This window comes from Lepus europaeus, chromosome 12 (genome assembly GCF_033115175.1).
Source record: "Lepus europaeus isolate LE1 chromosome 12, mLepTim1.pri, whole genome shotgun sequence".
Lineage (NCBI taxonomy): Eukaryota > Metazoa > Chordata > Mammalia > Lagomorpha > Leporidae > Lepus > Lepus europaeus.
In genome coordinates this window covers 53,715,785-53,734,926 of record NC_084838.1, presented here as the reverse complement: position 1 = coordinate 53,734,926, position 19,142 = coordinate 53,715,785, and the positions used below count along the sequence as shown (strand labels likewise).

General features: G+C 41.2%; 2 protein-coding genes across 2 annotated transcripts; both read right to left on the bottom strand.

The window, feature by feature from the left end:
* Nucleotides 1-936: 936 nt before the first annotated feature.
* Nucleotides 937-1,524, bottom strand: LOC133771271 (interferon omega-1-like). The gene has a single exon (XM_062207024.1). It carries the CDS (start codon nucleotides 1,522-1,524, stop codon nucleotides 937-939), a length of 588 nt encoding a protein of 195 aa, XP_062063008.1.
* An 8,493-nt stretch (nucleotides 1,525-10,017) lies between these two features.
* LOC133771270 (interferon alpha-5-like) lies at nucleotides 10,018-10,587 on the bottom strand. The gene has a single exon (XM_062207023.1). The coding sequence runs from the start codon at nucleotides 10,585-10,587 to the stop codon at nucleotides 10,018-10,020; it is 570 nt and encodes a 189-aa protein (XP_062063007.1).
* Nucleotides 10,588-19,142: the final 8,555 nt, after the last annotated feature.

The window sequence follows — 19,142 nt, the reverse complement described above, 5'->3', positions numbered from 1 at the left end:
CACTTTATTCACCTGTGTTTCTTTTCTTTCTTTCTTTCTTTCTTTCTTTCTTTTTTTTTTTTTTTTTTTTTTTTTTTTGACTGGCAGAGTGCACAGTGAGAGAGGGGGACAGAGAGAAAGGTCTTCCTTTTGCCGTTGGTTCACCCTCCAATGGCGGCCGCGGCCGGTGCACTGCTGCCGGCGCACCGCGCTGTTCCGAAGCCAGGAGCCAGGTGCTTTTCCTGGTCTCCCATGTGGGTGCAGAGCCCAAGCACTTGGGCCATCCTCCACTGCACTCCCGGGCCACAGCAGAAAGCTGGCCTGGAAGAGGGGCAACCAGGACAGAATCTGGCACCCCGACCGGGACGAGAACCCTGTGAGCCGGAGCCGCAGGCCGAGGATTAGCCTATTGAGCTGCGGCGCCGGCCACCTGTGTTTCTTGATGGGAATTCTATAATCTGCCACTCTGACCATAGACTTGTATATATTATGCTAATGGAATGAATAAATAAGTAAATAAATATTACCACACATTATTAAATTTGGTTTAGAAAACCAAATTTAGATTCTGTTTCTAGAAAAAAAAATCCAGAAATTTTCTTTGATAAGAATTTATTAAACAAAACAATAAATTGGAAAAATAAATATGAATAATAAATTTATCTAGAAAGCAAAATGAATATCTGTTATAAAATCTGTAAATATTGAAAACATAAGATGCAACAATAAATAAATATAAATAAATAAATAGACAAAAAATTAATAACTTCAACACTGTCATCTCTTAGAGATTGATACCCCTGGAATTGAACTTTTTTGTAACCCATGCACCCTTAATAAATTAATAAAGTATTTGAGGAATTAATTATTAGAGTTCTTCAACTACAGCATAAAGAAGAGCCATTAGAAATGACATAGTGCAAGTGGGATGTGGCAGACTAATCAATGAGAAGCTTTTCAAGGTGACTCCAGGTCTCCATCCTTGCTTCTTAAGCTTTCCTGCAAGTCTGCTGTTGAGGAGAAGGCTCTCCTGATTTCCATTCTGACGAGTTCCCAGGCACAGCCACTGTGTTTCTTCTCGTCCAGGTAGAGACGGATTCTCTGGAAGTACCTCTTCAGCATCAGCGTTGGGCTGTCAGCCGTCAGGACAGAGTCTTCCTCTGCCATGGCCTGTACCAAGCAGGTCTCCAGGCCTTGCAGCTGCTGATGAAGTGCAGTGTGCAGTTCCTCCAGCAGGGTGTTGTTCCAGGCAGCAGAGGAGCGCGCTGTGTGGAAGAGGTTGAAGATCTGCTGCAGCATCTCGTGCAGGACAGACACGGTCTGGTTCTTCTGGAACTGGCTGCCGTTCACCACCTCCCGCGGGAACTGGAAGTCTCTTCTGTCCTTGAGACACAAGACAGGGGAGACCCTCCTCATCTGGCCCAGAAGCACCAAGGTCGTCCTGCTCAGAGGGGCAGAGTTGTGAGGCAGGTCACAGCCCAGAGCTCCAACAGGGCCATAGCTGCACAGCACCAGGGCTGTCAGCAGAGGGAGTAGCTGGGCCATGGGGAAATGAGGCTGCTGCTGCCCTGGCTGATCTGGGGTCTGGGTGAACCTTGGACCCTAGGTTCTCTGAAGGCATTCTGTCTGTGCACGGCTTTATATGGAGTGCATGCAGAGTTTTCATTTTCTGCATTCCTGTACACTTTTACTTCCCTTTTTGGTTTTTATTTGTGTATTCTCCAATTGCCTAACATGATGCCATCAGGCTAAACCATTCATTTTTGAAATAGATGATTAATTTTCCTCAAAAATTTCAAATGTGTCAATAAAAAAAACCATCTCTCAATTAAATGAGAAATTTTTTGTCCTGAAGCCAGTAGTGCATATACATGTGCAGATAGCTACACATGTAGACACACTTTTCATTAAATATTATTCTCTGTTCCATGAACAAATCATCAGTGCTGAGCCCAGGTCCCACATTCACCCTCAGTACTAACAATAGGAAGTTAGATTCCCTTGGCCTTACAGGTTTCTGTATTTGTTGATCTATTTCTTCTTCCATCTGTGGCAAATAAACTTTTTATAAAAGATTTATTTATTTATATTTGAAGGGCAGAGAGACACAGAGGGAGAGAGAGACACAGAGAGAGAGGGAGAGAGAGCAATCTTCCATCTGCTGGTTCACTCCCCAAATAGCCACAATGACCTGGTCTGGGGCAGGCCAAAGCCGGAGCCAGTAGCTTCTTTCGGGTCTCCACGTGGGTGCATGGGCCCAAGGACTTGGGCCATCTTCTACTGCTTTCCCAGGCCACAGCAGAGAGCTGGTTCGAAAGTGGAGCAGCCGGGAGTTGAACCGGCACCCACATGGGATGCTGGCATTGCAGGTGGAGGCCTAGCCTTCCCACCACCACTCCAGCCTTTGCAAAAAGAAAGAATGCAGTTTTGTGCAGCTGGTTTTGTTTTCTAGTGAAGACGCTGATGATTTTCAGGGAATGAGCATTTCTATTGTGTATCTTCCTCCAAGAACACTGACTCTGGTCCATGTGTTTATACTTTACAGTGACCACAAGGTCAGGGTCACTGTAGACATTATCTTTCTCTTCCGGTTATTTTCTGACAGCAGATCTGTGGTTCTTGGCAGGCTGGGCCAAGACCCCTGGCAGAAATCCTGGTTCTTCTGAGGTGCATGTGGTGTGGAGACTCCAGTTCCATGATAATGTCATTGCTCCAGCACTGCCTCCCTGAGGAGGCGATTGTCACACTTGGTAACAGCCTCTCTGCTGGCGTGACAGTGTCCTCAGCTCCAATGCTCTGAGTCCTTGAGAGCATCCCCACCACATCCTGATGACTTGAGAACTCCTGCAGAATCCCCGCCCTTGCCTCTAGAGTGTGTGGAGACCCTGCACCTCAGCAGCGTCCTCTGTCTTTCCTCACTGACATCTCCCACTATCAAAAAGCATCAGCAGTCCACAGCTTCTGATAGCAGTGACATGTGAAGGGATTATCCAATTACCATAATTTCAACTTCCATAGCCAAGGAATTTTTATTCTGCCATACGGCTTTTATTTTTTTGATTCTTTTTTCTAAACTACTGAACTTTTGCTATGCTCAGAATTTCTGAGCTGAGTACATGGGCTTCAAGGATGGGGCTTTCTCTCATTGGAAGCTCATATGAGTATTGGAGAAACTAGGGACCTTCTGCTGCCCCTCCAGTAGGTGTGACTCCGTTGGGCTGCTTTGTTCTTTCAGGCTTAGCATGCAGGGAACTGGGCCACCCAATTAATCAGAGAGAAATTGCATGCTTGCTTTTCTTGTTTGTGACTTTTTAAAACAATTTTATTTAGTTAATTTTATTTATTTGAGAGAGGAGAGTTTTTGATCTCCCATCTGCTGATTTACTCCTCAAATGTGCACAACAGTTGAGACTGGGCAAGGTCGGAGCTGGGAGCACAATCCAGGTTTCCCATGTTGGGGAGCATATACCCAACTACTTGAACCACCACCACTGCTTCTCCCAAGGTGTGTGTTAGCAGGAAGCTGGATTCTGAAGAGGAGCTGGGACTTGAACCCAAGGGCCTGATATGGGATCCATGCGTCTTAATTGACATCTTAACTAGTACGCTAAATGCATGTCCCTGTGTTTTGTTTTATTTAGTTCTTTTCATTTTAAATTTTGTAACTTCTCCACCTAGTAGTTCCCTGAGCAAAGTTTCTCTTCTTATTTCTGTACTGCCATATGTTTCATCCTGATGTTAATACAAGCAAAGGGAATGAAAAGAAAGAAAAAGGGGTTACTCCATTTTCCTCTATAATTTTCATTACTTCAGATTTTTGTTTCTCATTTTAGCTTCCCTAGAAAGCAGACTTCAGTTGTTTGTGAACAAAAAGAAAACAAATGCAACTCTGATGGTCATGAAAATGAAATAAGGGAAGTGATCTATGATGATGCAAGGACAAAGAGAAAATTAGCAAAATTCAGACCTGCCACAAGGTGGCCAGGGACACGACAGAAAGAAAGAACTGAGGCCATTGCTGAAGGTACAAAGGCGGAAAAGTGGCTGCTTCTGGCGAAACTCCAAGAGGAGCCCCTCCTGGGTCAGTGAACTGCCCTCAGCTGTCACCTGCTTCTCCTGTTCAACCCACCTGTGGTGAGCTCTGCGGAGAGAAGGCAGGAGTCACACCAGCTCTCTCTCAAGAGACTGAAAACCAGTCCCCTTCACTAGATCACTAACCCCCTCCAGGAGGACAGTGGATATTAACCCTTTTGAGCACTCTGCCTGGTTAGTAATCCTCCCAGACAATGAAAAGACTGCCTTGAGAAACCTAGAATTAAAAGATAAGGAATTGGATGATCTTAGGAGGTTCTGCTCTTAATCTCAGTAAAAATAATACTGATGATACCAAGATAATAAAAATTCATTGTATGCTAATTATGAATCCTCCATTTTTATAAAATCTTGAAAACATTGACTCAATCCTTGCATCACTGCTACTTGGGTTACACTGTTTATATAACTTGTTGTAGAGAAATATAAATCTGAAAGAATAGGCCAAGAATCTAAGATCAAAACCTTAAAGATATTTGAGATAATGTCTTGTCTGGAAACACTCGTTTAAAGAAGAAAAGAATATATAGGAATAGCAAAAATTTCAAGAAAAATAGAATCAAAAATTTTTGGGGGGTACAAAAAGTTTTAAAATATGTGTATATTAAAGGTCTTCAAAAAGTGCATGAAAGGGGCCAGCGTTCTGGCGTAGTGGGTCAAGCCTCCTCCTGCAGTGCCAAAACCCCATATGGATGCTAATTCAAGTCCTGGCTGCTCCATTTCCAATCCACTTCCCTGCTAATGGCTTGGAAAAACAATGGAAGATGGCCCAAATGCTTGCACCCCTGTATCCTTGAGGGATATCCAGAGGAAGCTCCTGGCTTAGGATCAACTCAGCTCCAGCTGCTGCAGCCATTTGGGGCGTGAACAAGTGGATGGAAGATCTCTCTCTGTCCCTCCCTCTCTGTCTGTAACTCTGACTCTCAAATAAGTAAATAAATATTTTTAAAAAGTTCATGAGGCCAGCGCTGCGGCTCACTAGGCTAATCCTCCGCCTGCGGTGCCGGTACCCCGGGTTCTAGACCCGGTTGGGGCGCCGGATTCTGTCCTGGTTGCTCCTCTTCCAGTCCAGCTCTCTGCTATGGCCTGGGAGTACAGTGGAGGATGGCCCAAGTGCTTGAGCCCTGCACCCACATGGGAGACCAGGAGGAAGCTCCTGGCTCTTGGCTTCGGATCAGTGCAGCGCTCCAGCTGTGGAGGCCATTTGGAGGTCTGAACCAACGGAAGGAGGGCCTTTCTCTCTCTCTCTCTCTCTCACTGTCTAACTCTGCCTGTCAAAAAATAAAAATAAATAAAAATAAAAAGTTCATGAAAAATGTGTATCAAAAAACCTGCACAAATTTCAAACATTTTTTCATCAGAATAAGTATATTTTTAAATTCCATTTCTCCATAAACTTTTTGAAGTTCTCTCATGGATATGAACATGGAATCTGTGAACCAATGAGAGACCATGGCATGACATCTGTAGAGCGGGGAGGGTAAGTGACAAGGGAGTCTCAGTTCCAGAGGATTGTGATCCATTGTTTTGTTGTGAGTTAGTGTGACCAATTTTATGTTCTAAGCAAAGTGGACAAAATACTTTGTTTTTTAAAAAATAGATTTTTCTGTTATTTCAAAGAAGCTTTTTTAGTTTAATGATTTCTTCAATGAACTATACTAGAATAACTTTGTGAACCCATAAGCTGCAAATCCTTGGAAGTCTATTTTTTTGACTCCCGGTTTTATTGTGAATTTAAGAATAAACAAAAAGCACCCAACATCTTCCACTCCATCTGGAGTCCAGCTTTTTGAGCTCTGATTTCTCCTTCAGATCCTCATTGACCCCACAGGAGGAGCCTCTCCAGTTCAGCAGCTGTCCCATTCCCAGATGACAAGTCACCCCCAACCTACAGAACTTCATCTTGTCTACTCAGAGAAGCCAGGAACAGTTTCTTCTCTTGTTTTTGTTTCCAAAACGGGTGTTACTAACACCTGTCCTGCTGGGCAGGCTCTGCCCAATGAACTGCTAAATACACTCATATGCATGCCTGTGTCCCTTCTGTTCAAATGTTGTTTTGTATTTTTTTTCTCTGTTTTTAGAGGCTACATCATGACGGGAATTTAAGAGATTCTTTGAATTGCATTGGCCCTGCCAATACTTTTTCTTGCATTGATTGGGTCCTAGAGAGGAAATTCAAGTTTGTAGCAGGCATTCGAACACCCCACTTCTCTTCTAGTACTCTACAGACTGTTATGAGGTCAGTGTCACCCATGCTGGGGCCACTGCAGTTGGCCACATCTCCATGGGAGAACTCTGAACTCTCAGCTTCACTTCAATATTCTCTCCCTCTGTTAGGACTGATATGTGATTAATCAGTTGACTCAGGATGTGCTTTGCTATTGCTCTTTCTGTCCCCTGAGGATCTGGGGCTATCCCAATCCATGCTGTACACAACTTTCTGCTTCCAGGTTCTCAAGCTGCTTTTGGCTCTGTCATCTTGATGCTTCACAACACGCACTCCGGCTTTCTGATAAATGGGAGTCATAAGGTTGGTCACAAGTCACAAGGTGCAGTCGCCAGTGGATTTAGAACATGGAGGTATCTAAATGGAGGCACAAAAGAGCTACCAGATTTCTTCAAAATCAACTTCAGAGAAAGAGAGAGAGACTGACTCACACAACAGATTGCTAAATATAGAGCTCCCATCCAGTAGTCCACTCTCCAGTCTATGTTGGTTGGGAGCTGAGACACGTTGAAGCCAGGATCCAGAAACTCAGTCCAGGTCTCCATATGGGTGGCAGGAACTCAACTACTTCAGTATCACCTGCTGTCTTCCAGGGTCTGTATAAGCAGGAAGCTGGGATCAGGAACTGGCGCAGGCATCAAACCCAGGAACTCCCATATGAAATGCCAGCATCCCAATATACTTCTGAATTTTTTAGTAGCTCATCAGACATAGTGGGCAGGGCTCTCTCTATTTACGTTTCTAGGCTGGGCAGGACATTACTGGGTCTTGACCATTGCAATTTAGGAATCATCAGGTACAAAGGATGTGACCAACATTACACTCTTCCTCCTGGGGCTCCTAAAACGTGACTGTCTCCATCTGCATCCCAGTCACTGACCACATCCTTCTGGACATCGGACATTGCTCCCTGCCTCCCTCATACCCTTCCTCAGGCTGTGCCTTGGGAGGCCAGAAGTAGGGAGTAAAGTTTGGCTGTACCTAGGCATGTAGATGGTGGTGGAAAAATTATAGTCACTCTCTCACCTCAACCCCTGTCCTGTTCCCTACAGCCCTACCTCCTAGTTCCCCAATACTGTAGACTATAACCAGGTAATAATTCTGAGATATGAAACTAGACATGACTATAGAGAGTTTCAGGGCCAAGTGAGGGTAGGAGACAGATCCATAGACCTTTTACATATAACAATAAGTAATATAATATAAATATAATTTTTAAATATTCAAAGCAAGCAGAAACCAAAGAATGGAACAGATCATATCTGAAAGATGTTGGATAGCCAGATTTTTTAAAAGTTCGTGTTGCACTTCTCCTAAATTGTTTTCCCCACAGGTGTGGAGGAGGAGAGAAAGCTGAAGAACAAAATGCTTTGACATGGAAATTAGAGCTCAATGCCACATCACAGAAGAGTAGCAATCTAAAGGCTAGGCCTCCAACCTCAGCCGGAGATTTTAGAGATCTGCTAAAGTGAATCTCTTCCCTGCCAACTGAACAATTCGCACCTGAGTAATTCTCGCACACTGCTCGAGCACACTGTAGCTTCTTCAGTTACAACGTGCCACACACCTCTCAATTCCACTGGATGGGTATTCCACAGGCGTCAGTTGACAATGGTTGTCTTCTCTAAAAACAATACTTATGTGTCCGCTCAGCTATTGAGTCAAGGTGGAACTAGTGCATACTCACTCCCTATTCAAAGTGATAGGATTTTCTCCTGATTCTGAAGTCAAAAGCCAGGATTTGATAGTAGAAGGTGTTTGTGAAACTAACAACTACATTCCTGTGTGTGTGTGTGTGTACACACATAAAGAGTGAATGGCCCTCCAAATAGGTGCATTTCCCCTTACAGTTCCACACTCAGATGTGCAGGCTCTCCCATCTCAGTGTGCCCTACAGACCCTCTGGGCAGTGATGAGTCAGGATACTCCGGAGACTGCACAGGCTGGAGGTAAGGGACCCATTCCGATGCTCTCTCCCCCATCACGTAGCTGTCAGTTGCCCAGATAATCCCAGATGAAGCTCGAGCTTTTGTTCCTCACTATGAAACAATAAGTTAAGCAGATAGACTTTTCCAGTGCTGGCATCAGTTCTTTCCAGGACAGGACTCCATTTAGCTCTGAATAAAGCAAGTTTGCAATCCACAAGTTTGGCACGTTTTTGTCCACCCTTGCCAGCAATAGGCAGTCTTCCCCTGTAAATCTTCTAATAGCTCCCAGAGTATGATAGATCTGTTTCTCTTCCTTTGTGCTGCAGCTACTGCTACATCACTGTAACAGGAACATCCTCTCATTTCCAAAAATGAGAAAAAACAGCCATTTCATAGGATAGTCTGAGCAACAGAATATTCATTCAACTTTACCTCTTAATTCATGACTCCCAAGGGGAAATAGATGCAAACAAAACAAACAAAATAAAATAAAACCAAACAACAACTGCATGAATCAGCAGTCCACTGAATGGGAAGACTGCAGTGTCAATTTCTACAAGAAGAGAAAGAAAACTGCTATGAAATGAGCATAGAGGAACGTGGTAAAGAAAAATTAGAAAGAAACAGGAAAAAGTATGAGTGTGAGTGTGAGAGGCGCTAACAGATAAACATGATATTTTCACTTGCGTTTAGGAGACTGAAGTTCCTGCTATCTCCCTTTTGCCTATGCAGATCAGACATGGTTCCCTGTGCAGGGTGAGTGCTCTTTGTCTTCTCCAGGACACTTCCCAAAATTCTGGCTTTTTATACCTTTATGTTTTGGCAGATAGTATTTAGAGAGGGTGGAAAAGTTCAATAATTTGATAGATATCTTTACAAAAATATAAAAAAATAGCTACCACATTTCATAGAATTTTTATACCATCAAAGTAGAATGAGAAGAAGTTAAATTAGAAATAAAACAAGCAGCAGGTGAAATTCAGCATCTGCATTCCTTGTAAATTGCAGGTTCATATATTCCAGTGGGAGCAGACATTCACCATTAGATGTCCAGCAGTCAACTCAGAGAGGAGAGGTCTGCTTCCACTCTTATTTCCTGACATGCCTTGGTTCACCTTCAGTAGAAGGTTGTTTTCGTTTTATCTTTCTTCTCATCATAATCTTTAACATAACTGATATTTACCATGATAATTGTTTTAGCTTTTTTTCATGCAAAAAACAAAAATCCAAGAAAGCAGGAGCTATAATTTATAGTATTCAGTCCCATACCCTGAAAGGAATACTACAGTCTGGTTTAGAGAGTCAATTTTTACTTATAACTTACCTAATTATTATTAGTAAATGAACCCCTACCATCTATTCTTTAATCAGGTTGCACAATAAGGCTTAGAATTCCTTTTTAAAGAAAGAACAAATACAAGTTTTCCCTAATAAAAGTTTAATGATTGAAACTTAATAACAAATTGATGAACTATAAAGAACACATTTATTATAATAACGACAATGTAAAACAGCATATGATCTTATATGAATAAAAATAATACAGATCTCATAAATATTTAAATAAATAAATAAATATTTAAATACATAAATAGGTCCATTTTCATGGTCATCTCTAAGTAAATAATACCTGAAGAGCTGAACACAATATTATTTAGTAGTCAGGAAAAAGCCTGACAAGTTGATCGAATTCATGCCATCATTGTGGTAAATGAGATTCTGAACTGGCAGAACTTAGATGTGTGTGATATGTGTAGAGTCAACAGGAATCATTTTATGTTGGTCTTGGTCTCATTCCTTGCTCCAAATTCTTTCTTGCAAGATTCTGGATAAAGAGACGGCTCTCCTGGCTTCTGCTCTGACAACCTCCCAGGCACAAGGGCTGTATTTCTTCTCTTCCAGATAGTCAGCAATCCCTTGGAAGTATTTCCTCACAGCCCGTTCGGAGTCCTCATGCTTCAGGGGTGTCTCCTCCGCCCCCACTCCCTGCATCATGCAGTCCTCCAGGTCTCTCTGCTGCTCGAAGAGTCCAGTGCAGAGTCTGTCCCGGAGGGCCTCGTCCCAGGCAGCAGATGCCTCCTTGGTGCTGAACAGGTTGAGGAGCTGCTGGGTCATCTCATGGAGCACAGAGATGGCCTGTGCCCTCTGGGCCTGGTGTCCCTCCAACTCCTCCAGGGGGAACTCAAAGTCATGTCTGTCCTGCAAGCAGGAAAGAGGGGAGACTCTCCTCATTTGCCTCAGAAGCATGGAGGACCTCCCGTCCCTGAGGCTGTGGGTCTGAGGCGGATCACAGCCCAGAGAGCAGAGGGACTTGGAGCTGAGCACCAGCAGGGCCAGCAGTGAAGAGAAGGGCAAGGCCATGGGGGATCTTGCAGATGCTGCTGGCCTGGCTGAGGTGGGTGATCAGAGCCTCGGCCTCTAGGTTCTCTGAAGACCTTGCTCTGCTCAAGTGTCTTAAATAGAGGACATGCTACTTTCTTTTTTCTGAATGCCTTCTTTCTACTTCTCACTTTCTATTCAGTTTCTACTTCTGTTTTTGCTTTCATTGTGCACTCTCTACATAGGTCTACAACAGATTTCTCACCCGTTTTTTTTCATTATTGGCAGCTCTCTCTTATCCCTGAACCTCTTTAGAGATTTTTCCAGATTGACAACCTAATTAAATTTTAATAGCACAGATATCTTGTATATATGCTTGTGTACCCTCTTATATATCCCTACTTTGTATATAAACAGTATATAGTATAATCTTTTTATTAATTATGATGTTAAGAATGGTTGAATAAAAATATTAAGTTAAAAGCTAAATTTAAAAGATTTGACTTCATTACTAAATTTTCAAAGGGACCTAATATATTTACTCATATAAATCAAAATGTATCAAATTAATATGCAAATTAACAATTGATAAAAATACATAACATTTCCAAGATAACAAAATACTTAATAATCATTCAAAACTGCTACAAACTATTGAAAAATTATTTTCTTAAACACTTATTTTTAGTGTAGTTACCTTTCAATTTTGCTTTTTTTTGTGCTGATTAAATAATAAAATACCTGTATTTATTTCTCAAAGCCCACAACACAGAAGCACTGAGGATAAAACATAAGCATTTTGCCTATTCAATACATTAATAATTACATCAAGTACCAAACACAAGAAATGCTGACACTTCCTGGATGAATATTAAGATACGGCCAATTTTAGGGCCAGCACTGTGGCACAGCGGGTTAACGCCCTGGCCTGAAGTGCTGGCATCCCTTATGGGCACCGGTTCAAGACACAGCTGCTCCACTTCTGATTCAGCTCTCTGCTATGGCATAGGAAAGCAGTGGAAGATGGCCCAAGTCCTTGGGCCCCTGCTCCCACGTGGGAGACCTGGAAGAAGCTCCTGGCTCCTGGCTTCGGATTGGCATAGCTCTGGCAGTTGCGGCCAGCGGGGAAGTGAACCATAGGATGGAAGACCTCTCTCTCTCTCTCTCTCTCTCTCTCTCTCTCTCTGTAACTCTTTCAAATAAATAAAATAAATCTTAAAAAAAAAGATATGGCCAATTTCAATGTTTTGTAAAAAAAAAAGTTAATAATGAAGTCAAACAGTCTTATAAATCAGAGAGAATAAATGGCTGTGACTGAAAGACTTTTCAGGGTTTGCTGAATCTCTAGGTCATATGTGGGAGATGGCCTCTCCATATATGTAGTGGTCAATGGACTAATCTTGCTTATATTTTTCTTTTTCTATAAAATCAGTGTCAATGTTTCTCATGTGATACACATGAAAACCCAACAAATGAAAATAAATAACATAGAATAACTTTTTTTTTCTTTTGACAGGCAGAGTGGACAGTGAGAGAGAGAGAGAGACAGAGAGAAAGGTCTTCCTTTGCCGTTGGTTCATCCTCCAATGGCCGCCGCGGCAGGTGCACTGCGGCTGGCACACCGCGCTGATCCGATGGCAGGAGCCAGGTGCTTCTCCTGGTCTCCCATGGGGTGCAGAGCCCAAACACTTGGGCCATCCTCCACTGCACTCCCTGGCCATAGCAGAGAGCTGGCCTGGAAGAGGGGCAACCGGGACAGGATCGGTGCCCCGACCGGGACTAGAACCCGGTGTGCCGGCGCCGCAAGGCAGAGGATTAGCCTATTGAGCCATGGCGCCAGCAACGTTTTTCAATATATTTTTGAGCTGAGGAGCACCACCAGCTATTACAATATCTAAGGTTTGTTCAGTCCCTCAAGAACTGCTTTTCATATCCTTGGGAGCAATATTGCACCCAATGAAAATGCATAGCTGAGTAAATATCATTAATTTGATTTTGTTTTAATTTCCTGAAGAATCTTCAGAAGTTGCAATTCATTTGATATCTCTTTTGGGAACTGGCGTATTTCAGTAAGTATTTAAAAGATATTTCCTGCATCTTAAAAGAGTTAATTAATAAAGTTAATATTAATATAGGGAATGAAATAGCTGAATTGTATATAAAATGTGCATCATCAGTCAAATGTTTATAGCATTTGCAAAATGGATTCTTTCCCTGTAATCAATATTCTCATTTTTCATATTTATTGAATATCTGCCCAGCCCCATTTAATCACTGGGGACATCAGTGACCCAAAGAAATAGTGATAGGTTCTACTATTGTCCCCATTTACTAAAAAGAAAGAAAGAATGTAAAAGAAAGTACAGGAAGCTCATGAATAATAGAGCCATTATTGGCACCCAGTAAATCTGACACTGAATCCTCTGCTTTTATCAGTTCTCTGGGAATATTTCTGCTTTAAGAACCAGAGCTGATTTTTGGACTGATCAATATTTTTCCAGTACAGTCTTACCTTAATAATGGCAGGGTCTCTTCAACTTTCATTTTTTTCTCCATTGAAAAGTACCATTTGTTCGTGCCAGCATATTACATTGTAATTAAATCAGGCCCCATTTTACATTTACCTCTTATATCCTAGTTTTGTCTTCTTGAGAATGTATCTTTATAAACTCAAATGTCTTTGGAAAACACTTTCTGTACCCAGTAATATATTCATCTACAGCTCTTGGAAATCCTATATATTTCTCTCTATTTATTCAAATATCCCTAAGATGTTAATTTTTACCTATTTAGTGCAAACCTAAGATTATGGTTTATGATCAGCAGTAAAGTGGGCTTTTCTTTGATGGGAGTTTTTTTTTTATTTCTGATTTAATCTCACTACTCATTATTTGTATTATTTGTGATTCATATTGGTAGTGTTTGTATCCAGAATTTTCCCATTTCTTCTAAGTTATCAAGTTTGTTGCCATATAATTGTTCACAGTAATTGATAACAATCTATATATGTCAGTCATAATAAGTTCATTTTTGACTCTGATTATTTGTTTAAATGTTCTCTCTTATTTACTAGTTTGTCATTTTTTTATCCTTTCAAAGAACCAGTTCTTTGTTTCATTGTTTTTTTATACTTTTTTAGTCTCCACATTTTTATTATTTCACTGAGTTTTATTATTTTTTTCTCCTAGTAATTTTGGATTTGATTTGTTCCTTTTTAAAAATTCCTTGAGGTGTAGCAATACGTTGTATTTTTGAGATCTTTCTGCTTTTTTTTGATACAGGCATTAATTGCTTTAACATTTCCTCTTGGTACTGCATTTACTATATCACATAGGTTTAGATAGGTTGTGTTTCCAATTTCATTGGTTTCAATAAATTTTTAAATTTTCTCCCTTGATCTATTGATTATTCCAGAGTAATTTACGTGTATTTATGTGTTATCCAAAGTTTTTCACATTAGTGAGTTCTAGTTTTATTGCATTGTGGTAAGAAAAAAGCTACTAAATATTATTTCTATTTTTAACAACTATATTGACTTCTTTTTTGACCTATGGTCTACCCTGAAAAATGTTTCATGTGTTATTGAAAAGAACTTGATGAGAAGAATGAATATCCTGTAGCCCATTAGATCCAATTGATCCGAAGCCAGGAGCGAGGTGCTTCTCCTGATTTCCCATGCGGGTGCAGGGCCCAAGCACTTGGGCCATCTCCCACTGCACTCCCGGGCCATAGCAGAGAGCTGGCCTGGAAGAGGGGCAACCAGGACAGAATCTGGCACCCTGACCGGGACTAGAACCCAGTGTGCTGGCACCACAGGCGGAGGATTAGCCTATTGAGCCGTGGCACCGGCCCATTTAGCATTATTTTTAAGACAGAACTGGTGGCAATAAAGTCATCTTTTTCTATTTGTCTGGCTATTTCTTTCTCTCTCCCTCACATCTGAAAGATAGCTTTCTAGTGACAGTATTCTTGGCTGGCAAGATTTTTCCTTCAACACTATGGATGTCTCCCCCCACTCCCTCCTGGCCCATAGAGATTCTGCCAAGAAGTCTGCAGTCAGGCAAATTAGGACCCCTTTATGTATTATTTGCTCTTTTGTATTGAGAATCTCCTGTCCATCTTGAATCTTGGAGAGCTTTATTATAATATGTCTCAGGGTATACTTGATTGGGTTGAATCTGACTAATGTTCTTTGACTTTGATGTACCTGAATAATTTTATTTTTGTATAGATTTGGGAAATTTTCTATCATTATCTTTTTAAATATATTTTCTACCCTTTGACATTCTCAAGTCCCTCTTTTTCATACTGTCTCAAAGTTCCCATAGGCTCTCTTCATTCTTTTTCTGGTTTCTTTTTTCTCCTCTAGTTGTGTGTTTTCAAGCATCTTGTCTTCAAGTTCATTGATTCCTTTTGTATGATCTATTCTTCTATTGATCCTATTGAGTTTTAAATATTGATTAATGCATTTTTCATTTGAAGGATTTCTGCTTATGTTAGTTACTTCTCTCTCTCTGTCAAGTCTCTCTGTTACAACATTAAATAATTTCTTGGTTATCTCTTGAAGTTCATTGAATCATCTTAAAATGGTATTTTGAAATCTTATCCAACCGTTTGAAAACTTTAATTTCTAGATGCTTGATTTCTGGCATCTTATTTTGTTCATTCAATGAGGCCATCATTTCTGGAAGTTCTTGACACTTGTTGTATTTGATATTACTTCCAAATTGAAGGATTAGTTTTGGTAATCTGCTTTAATTCATTGTTGTCCTTCCAGAAATTCCAAGCAGCTTATCTTCTCTGAGCCTGTGGACACTTCTACTATTGCACCATTAGATGCTTCCTCAAGTCAAGGTTTGCTGTAGGTTCATTGGGTTGGACATTTTACATAACAGTTAAGATGCCATGTAGGATGCCCACATTCCTTACTAGAGTCCCTAGGCTTGAGTTCTGCTTCGGCATCTGATTCAGCTTACTGCTAAGGTGCACCCTGGGAGGCAGATGATGACTCAAGTAGTTGGGTCCCTTCCATCCATGTAGGAAACCTGGATTGAATTCTGGTCCAGCTTCAGCCTGGTCCAGCCCCAGCTCTTTTAGGCATTTGGGGAGTGAAGCAGAAGATAGAAGTTCTCTTTCTCTATTTCTTTCTCTCTCACACTCACTCTTGTTCTCACTCTCCAAAGTAAAAATTCAAAGACTAAAATAAAACATGGCCCATGCTACTTTTGCACTGTTGGTATACTGTTCAGAATGATCTTGGAAGTGCATAAAAGGAAGTAGTTTTCTTCTACAAGCCTCTTCCTAGAGCTAGGGTAGGTCTAGATGCCAAATCCTGTGGCCACCAATGACATAATGCTGGATATCCCTGGTGCCCACAGCCCACTAATACCAGCACAGCCTTGAGGTAGGACTGAGGTCCACACTGTGTGGTTTGTTTGCTGCTGAGGTGAATTCACATCCCAAGTCTTATCCACCACCACTGAGGCAATCTGGGATATAAAGGCAAACAACTGGTTTAACAAACTATACCTGGCACCAGAGCAGATCCAATAGCTTCATCTGTATTCAGTGGCCTCAAGAAAAGGACCATTAGGATCTACTCAATGTTGGGTTATAGCAGTCTGACACTGAGTCCTTGCTATCAGCCCAACTGTTGTTGTTAGAGCAACTACTTGGCTTCTACTTCTACTTGGTATCTCTATAGGGAGTTGGTAGCTGAAGCATCTTACTCTGCAGTTATCTAGCTCAACTTCCTAACTTATTATTTTTCTTTAATATACTTTTGATGTCATATCTGAAAGGTCAACATCAGGGTTAGACATTTGGTATGATGTTTAGGATACCACTTGGGATACCTGCATCCTCTATCAAAGTACCTGATTCAGGTTCCAGCTTTGTATTCAATTCCATCTTCCTGCTCCACACTAGGAGGCAGCAGGTAATGGCTCAAGTATTTGGGTCCCTGCCATCCATGTGAAAAATCTGGATTAAGTTCCTGGCTCCTGCCTTTTTCCTGGTCGAACCCTGGCTATGTCAGGCATTTGGAGAGTAAAGATGGAAGATCTCTATCTTTCTGTTTCTTTACACTCTTTCTTCCTTCCCTTTCAAATAAAATGAAAATTTCACAAAAATAATTCATCAAAAATAATAAAAAGCCACCACCAAATACAAAATTCATTTTGGTTTTTCATTATTTTTTAAAACAAGTTTAAAGATGAAAACAATTGGCTCTAGAATCCCACACTGAGAAGCAAGTAGGCACATCCACACTATTCCTTTCAGATAGAAATGGGATCCTGCACAGTCAGAAAGAAGTACTAACCTATCTCTGAGATTTTATATCTACTTTTTCCTCCTAATCTGAACCAGTCTCAAGGTCTTCCTCACTGACAAGTCTAGTGAGGAGCTTTTCCAGTGGGTCCCATTTAAAGAGCCAGAGGAGCCTTTCACATTGAAGAGGTCAAAGATTTGCTACAGCACCTCAAAAAGGGCAGTAGTGTCCTCAATCTTCGGAACTGGCTCCATCCAGCTTTTCCCAGGAAACCTGACTTCACTCATGTCAGTCAAACAGAAAGGAAGAAGTAGTTTCTTCATTGGTCTCATAAGCATGAAGCCCCCCTATTATTCAAACCTTGGCTCTGAGGCAATTAACAGCCATGAAAGCAGGTGGGGATGCTGCAGAATATCACTACTACCATCAATAAAGAGATGGAGGAGGTCACTGGAAATCTCACGGATGCTACTGGCCCAGCTAGTGTGAAGTTCAGCTTACAAATGCCTTGAAGATCTTCCACCATTAGTGTGTTGAAATCACAAAGTATTTTTCATCTTCCAGAAGTGTTGCATCTAGAGCAAGTGTGCAGGATTGTGATGGACTTGTCTTTCTTTTTCCATTGTTTTCTTTTTCTTTTCTTTTCTTTTTTTTTTTTGACAGGCAGAGTGGACAGTAGAGAGAGAGAGAGACAGAGAGAAAGGTTTTCCTTTTTGCCGTTGGTTCACCCTCCAATGGCCGCCGCGGTAGGCGCGCTGCAGCCGGCGCACCGCGCTAATCCGATGGCAGGAGCCAGGTGCTTATCCTGGTCTCCCATGGGGTGCAGGGCCCAAGGACTTTGGGCCATCCTCCACTGCACTCCCGGGCCACAGCAGAGAGCTGGCCTGGAAGAGGGGCAACCAGGACAGGATCGGTGCCCCGACCGGGACTAGAACCCGGTGTGCCGGCGCCGCAAGGCAGAGGATTAGTCTATTGAGCCACGGCGACGGCCTCCATTGTTTTCTTACTGGAAATGCAATAGTGACTCTTCCCAGTGTCACCAACATTTCTGGTAAAATTACTTATTTCTAGTTACAACGGATGTGGGGACTCAGATTCAAAACCAATATCATTTTTATGTTGTTCACATCCGCCTCACCTCAAAAGCCATTGTCACATCAATAGTGACACCCTCTGTTATGAAGTGACTGAGTGTAGTTTGATCAATATGCACAAAGTCCCATACTCTGACCTCTCACTGTACCTGACTCCTGTATTTTGGGCAAGCCATGGGATACAGTCAGTAAGGTAATCCTGTCTGTGGCAGCTGCAAGTGTCCCCAAACTAATCCTTAATATTTATTTCCCTTGCTTAAGAACTACCCACATTTTCCAGAAGTGAATGTGATAGAATAAGAAGAGGAGACCTTGCTCTTCCTAACCCAAGAATCAAATGGTTTGACAGACTACAGATGAACATAAGAAACTCATTCTTCATGCCCATGCACTCATTACCAGATATGCAATAAAGAATCCAAATTTATACCTCCACTCATGGCATTTATTGTTAGTTCTAGAGCCATTTCCAGCTTTTAGCAAGGCTTCTGCATTTACAAGTCTCCCAGCATGTTAGCTAGGACATCTAATATGTTTTTCTTCCCAATATTATTTAGACCCAAAATTTCCACAGTACAAATGCTTATTTTTCTTTACTTCTTTTATCTTAGACAAGTCCAGTTAGTTAAAAATTAAAACATCTCTGTTATGTTTATTTCCAGAAAGACTGAAATTTTCAACATAGCAAGGACTGTGTTCATTTTATTCATGGGCGTTTCTTGATGGGAAATCTACGGTCCGCCTCTTGGGTCATAAGTTTCTACATACAATGTGAATAGAATAGATGAATAAGTAAACAATATTATCATCCATTTTACAATTTGGTTTAGAAAACTAGAGATTAGATTTTGTTTCTAGAAAAAAATTCCAGAACTTTCCTTTGATAAAAATTTATTAAATGAAATAAGTTATAATTTAATAAAATGAAAGATAAACATGATTAATAAATTTTAATTAATATCAAAATGAATGTTATATAATATTTAAATATTAAAAACATGACAAGATGCGACAAAAATAAATAATAAATAAATATGCAATTAATAACCTCAGTGCTCTCATCTCTTAGGGTCTCATGCCACTGGAGCTAAGAGTATTACCACAAATATACTGGAAAAATATTTGCTGAATTAATTCAGTAATTTCTGTAACTAGAACAAAAATAAGAACATCTTGAAATGACCAAAGATGCATGTATGTGTGATAGGGGAGATCAGTCAACGAGAACCATC

Coding starts and splice junctions, on each gene's coding strand:
- LOC133771271 (XM_062207024.1), bottom strand. CDS start 1,524: ATGGCCCAGCTACTCCCTCTGCTGACAGCCCTGGTGCTGTGCAGCTAT.
- LOC133771270 (XM_062207023.1), bottom strand. CDS start 10,587: ATGGCCTTGCCCTTCTCTTCACTGCTGGCCCTGCTGGTGCTCAGCTCC.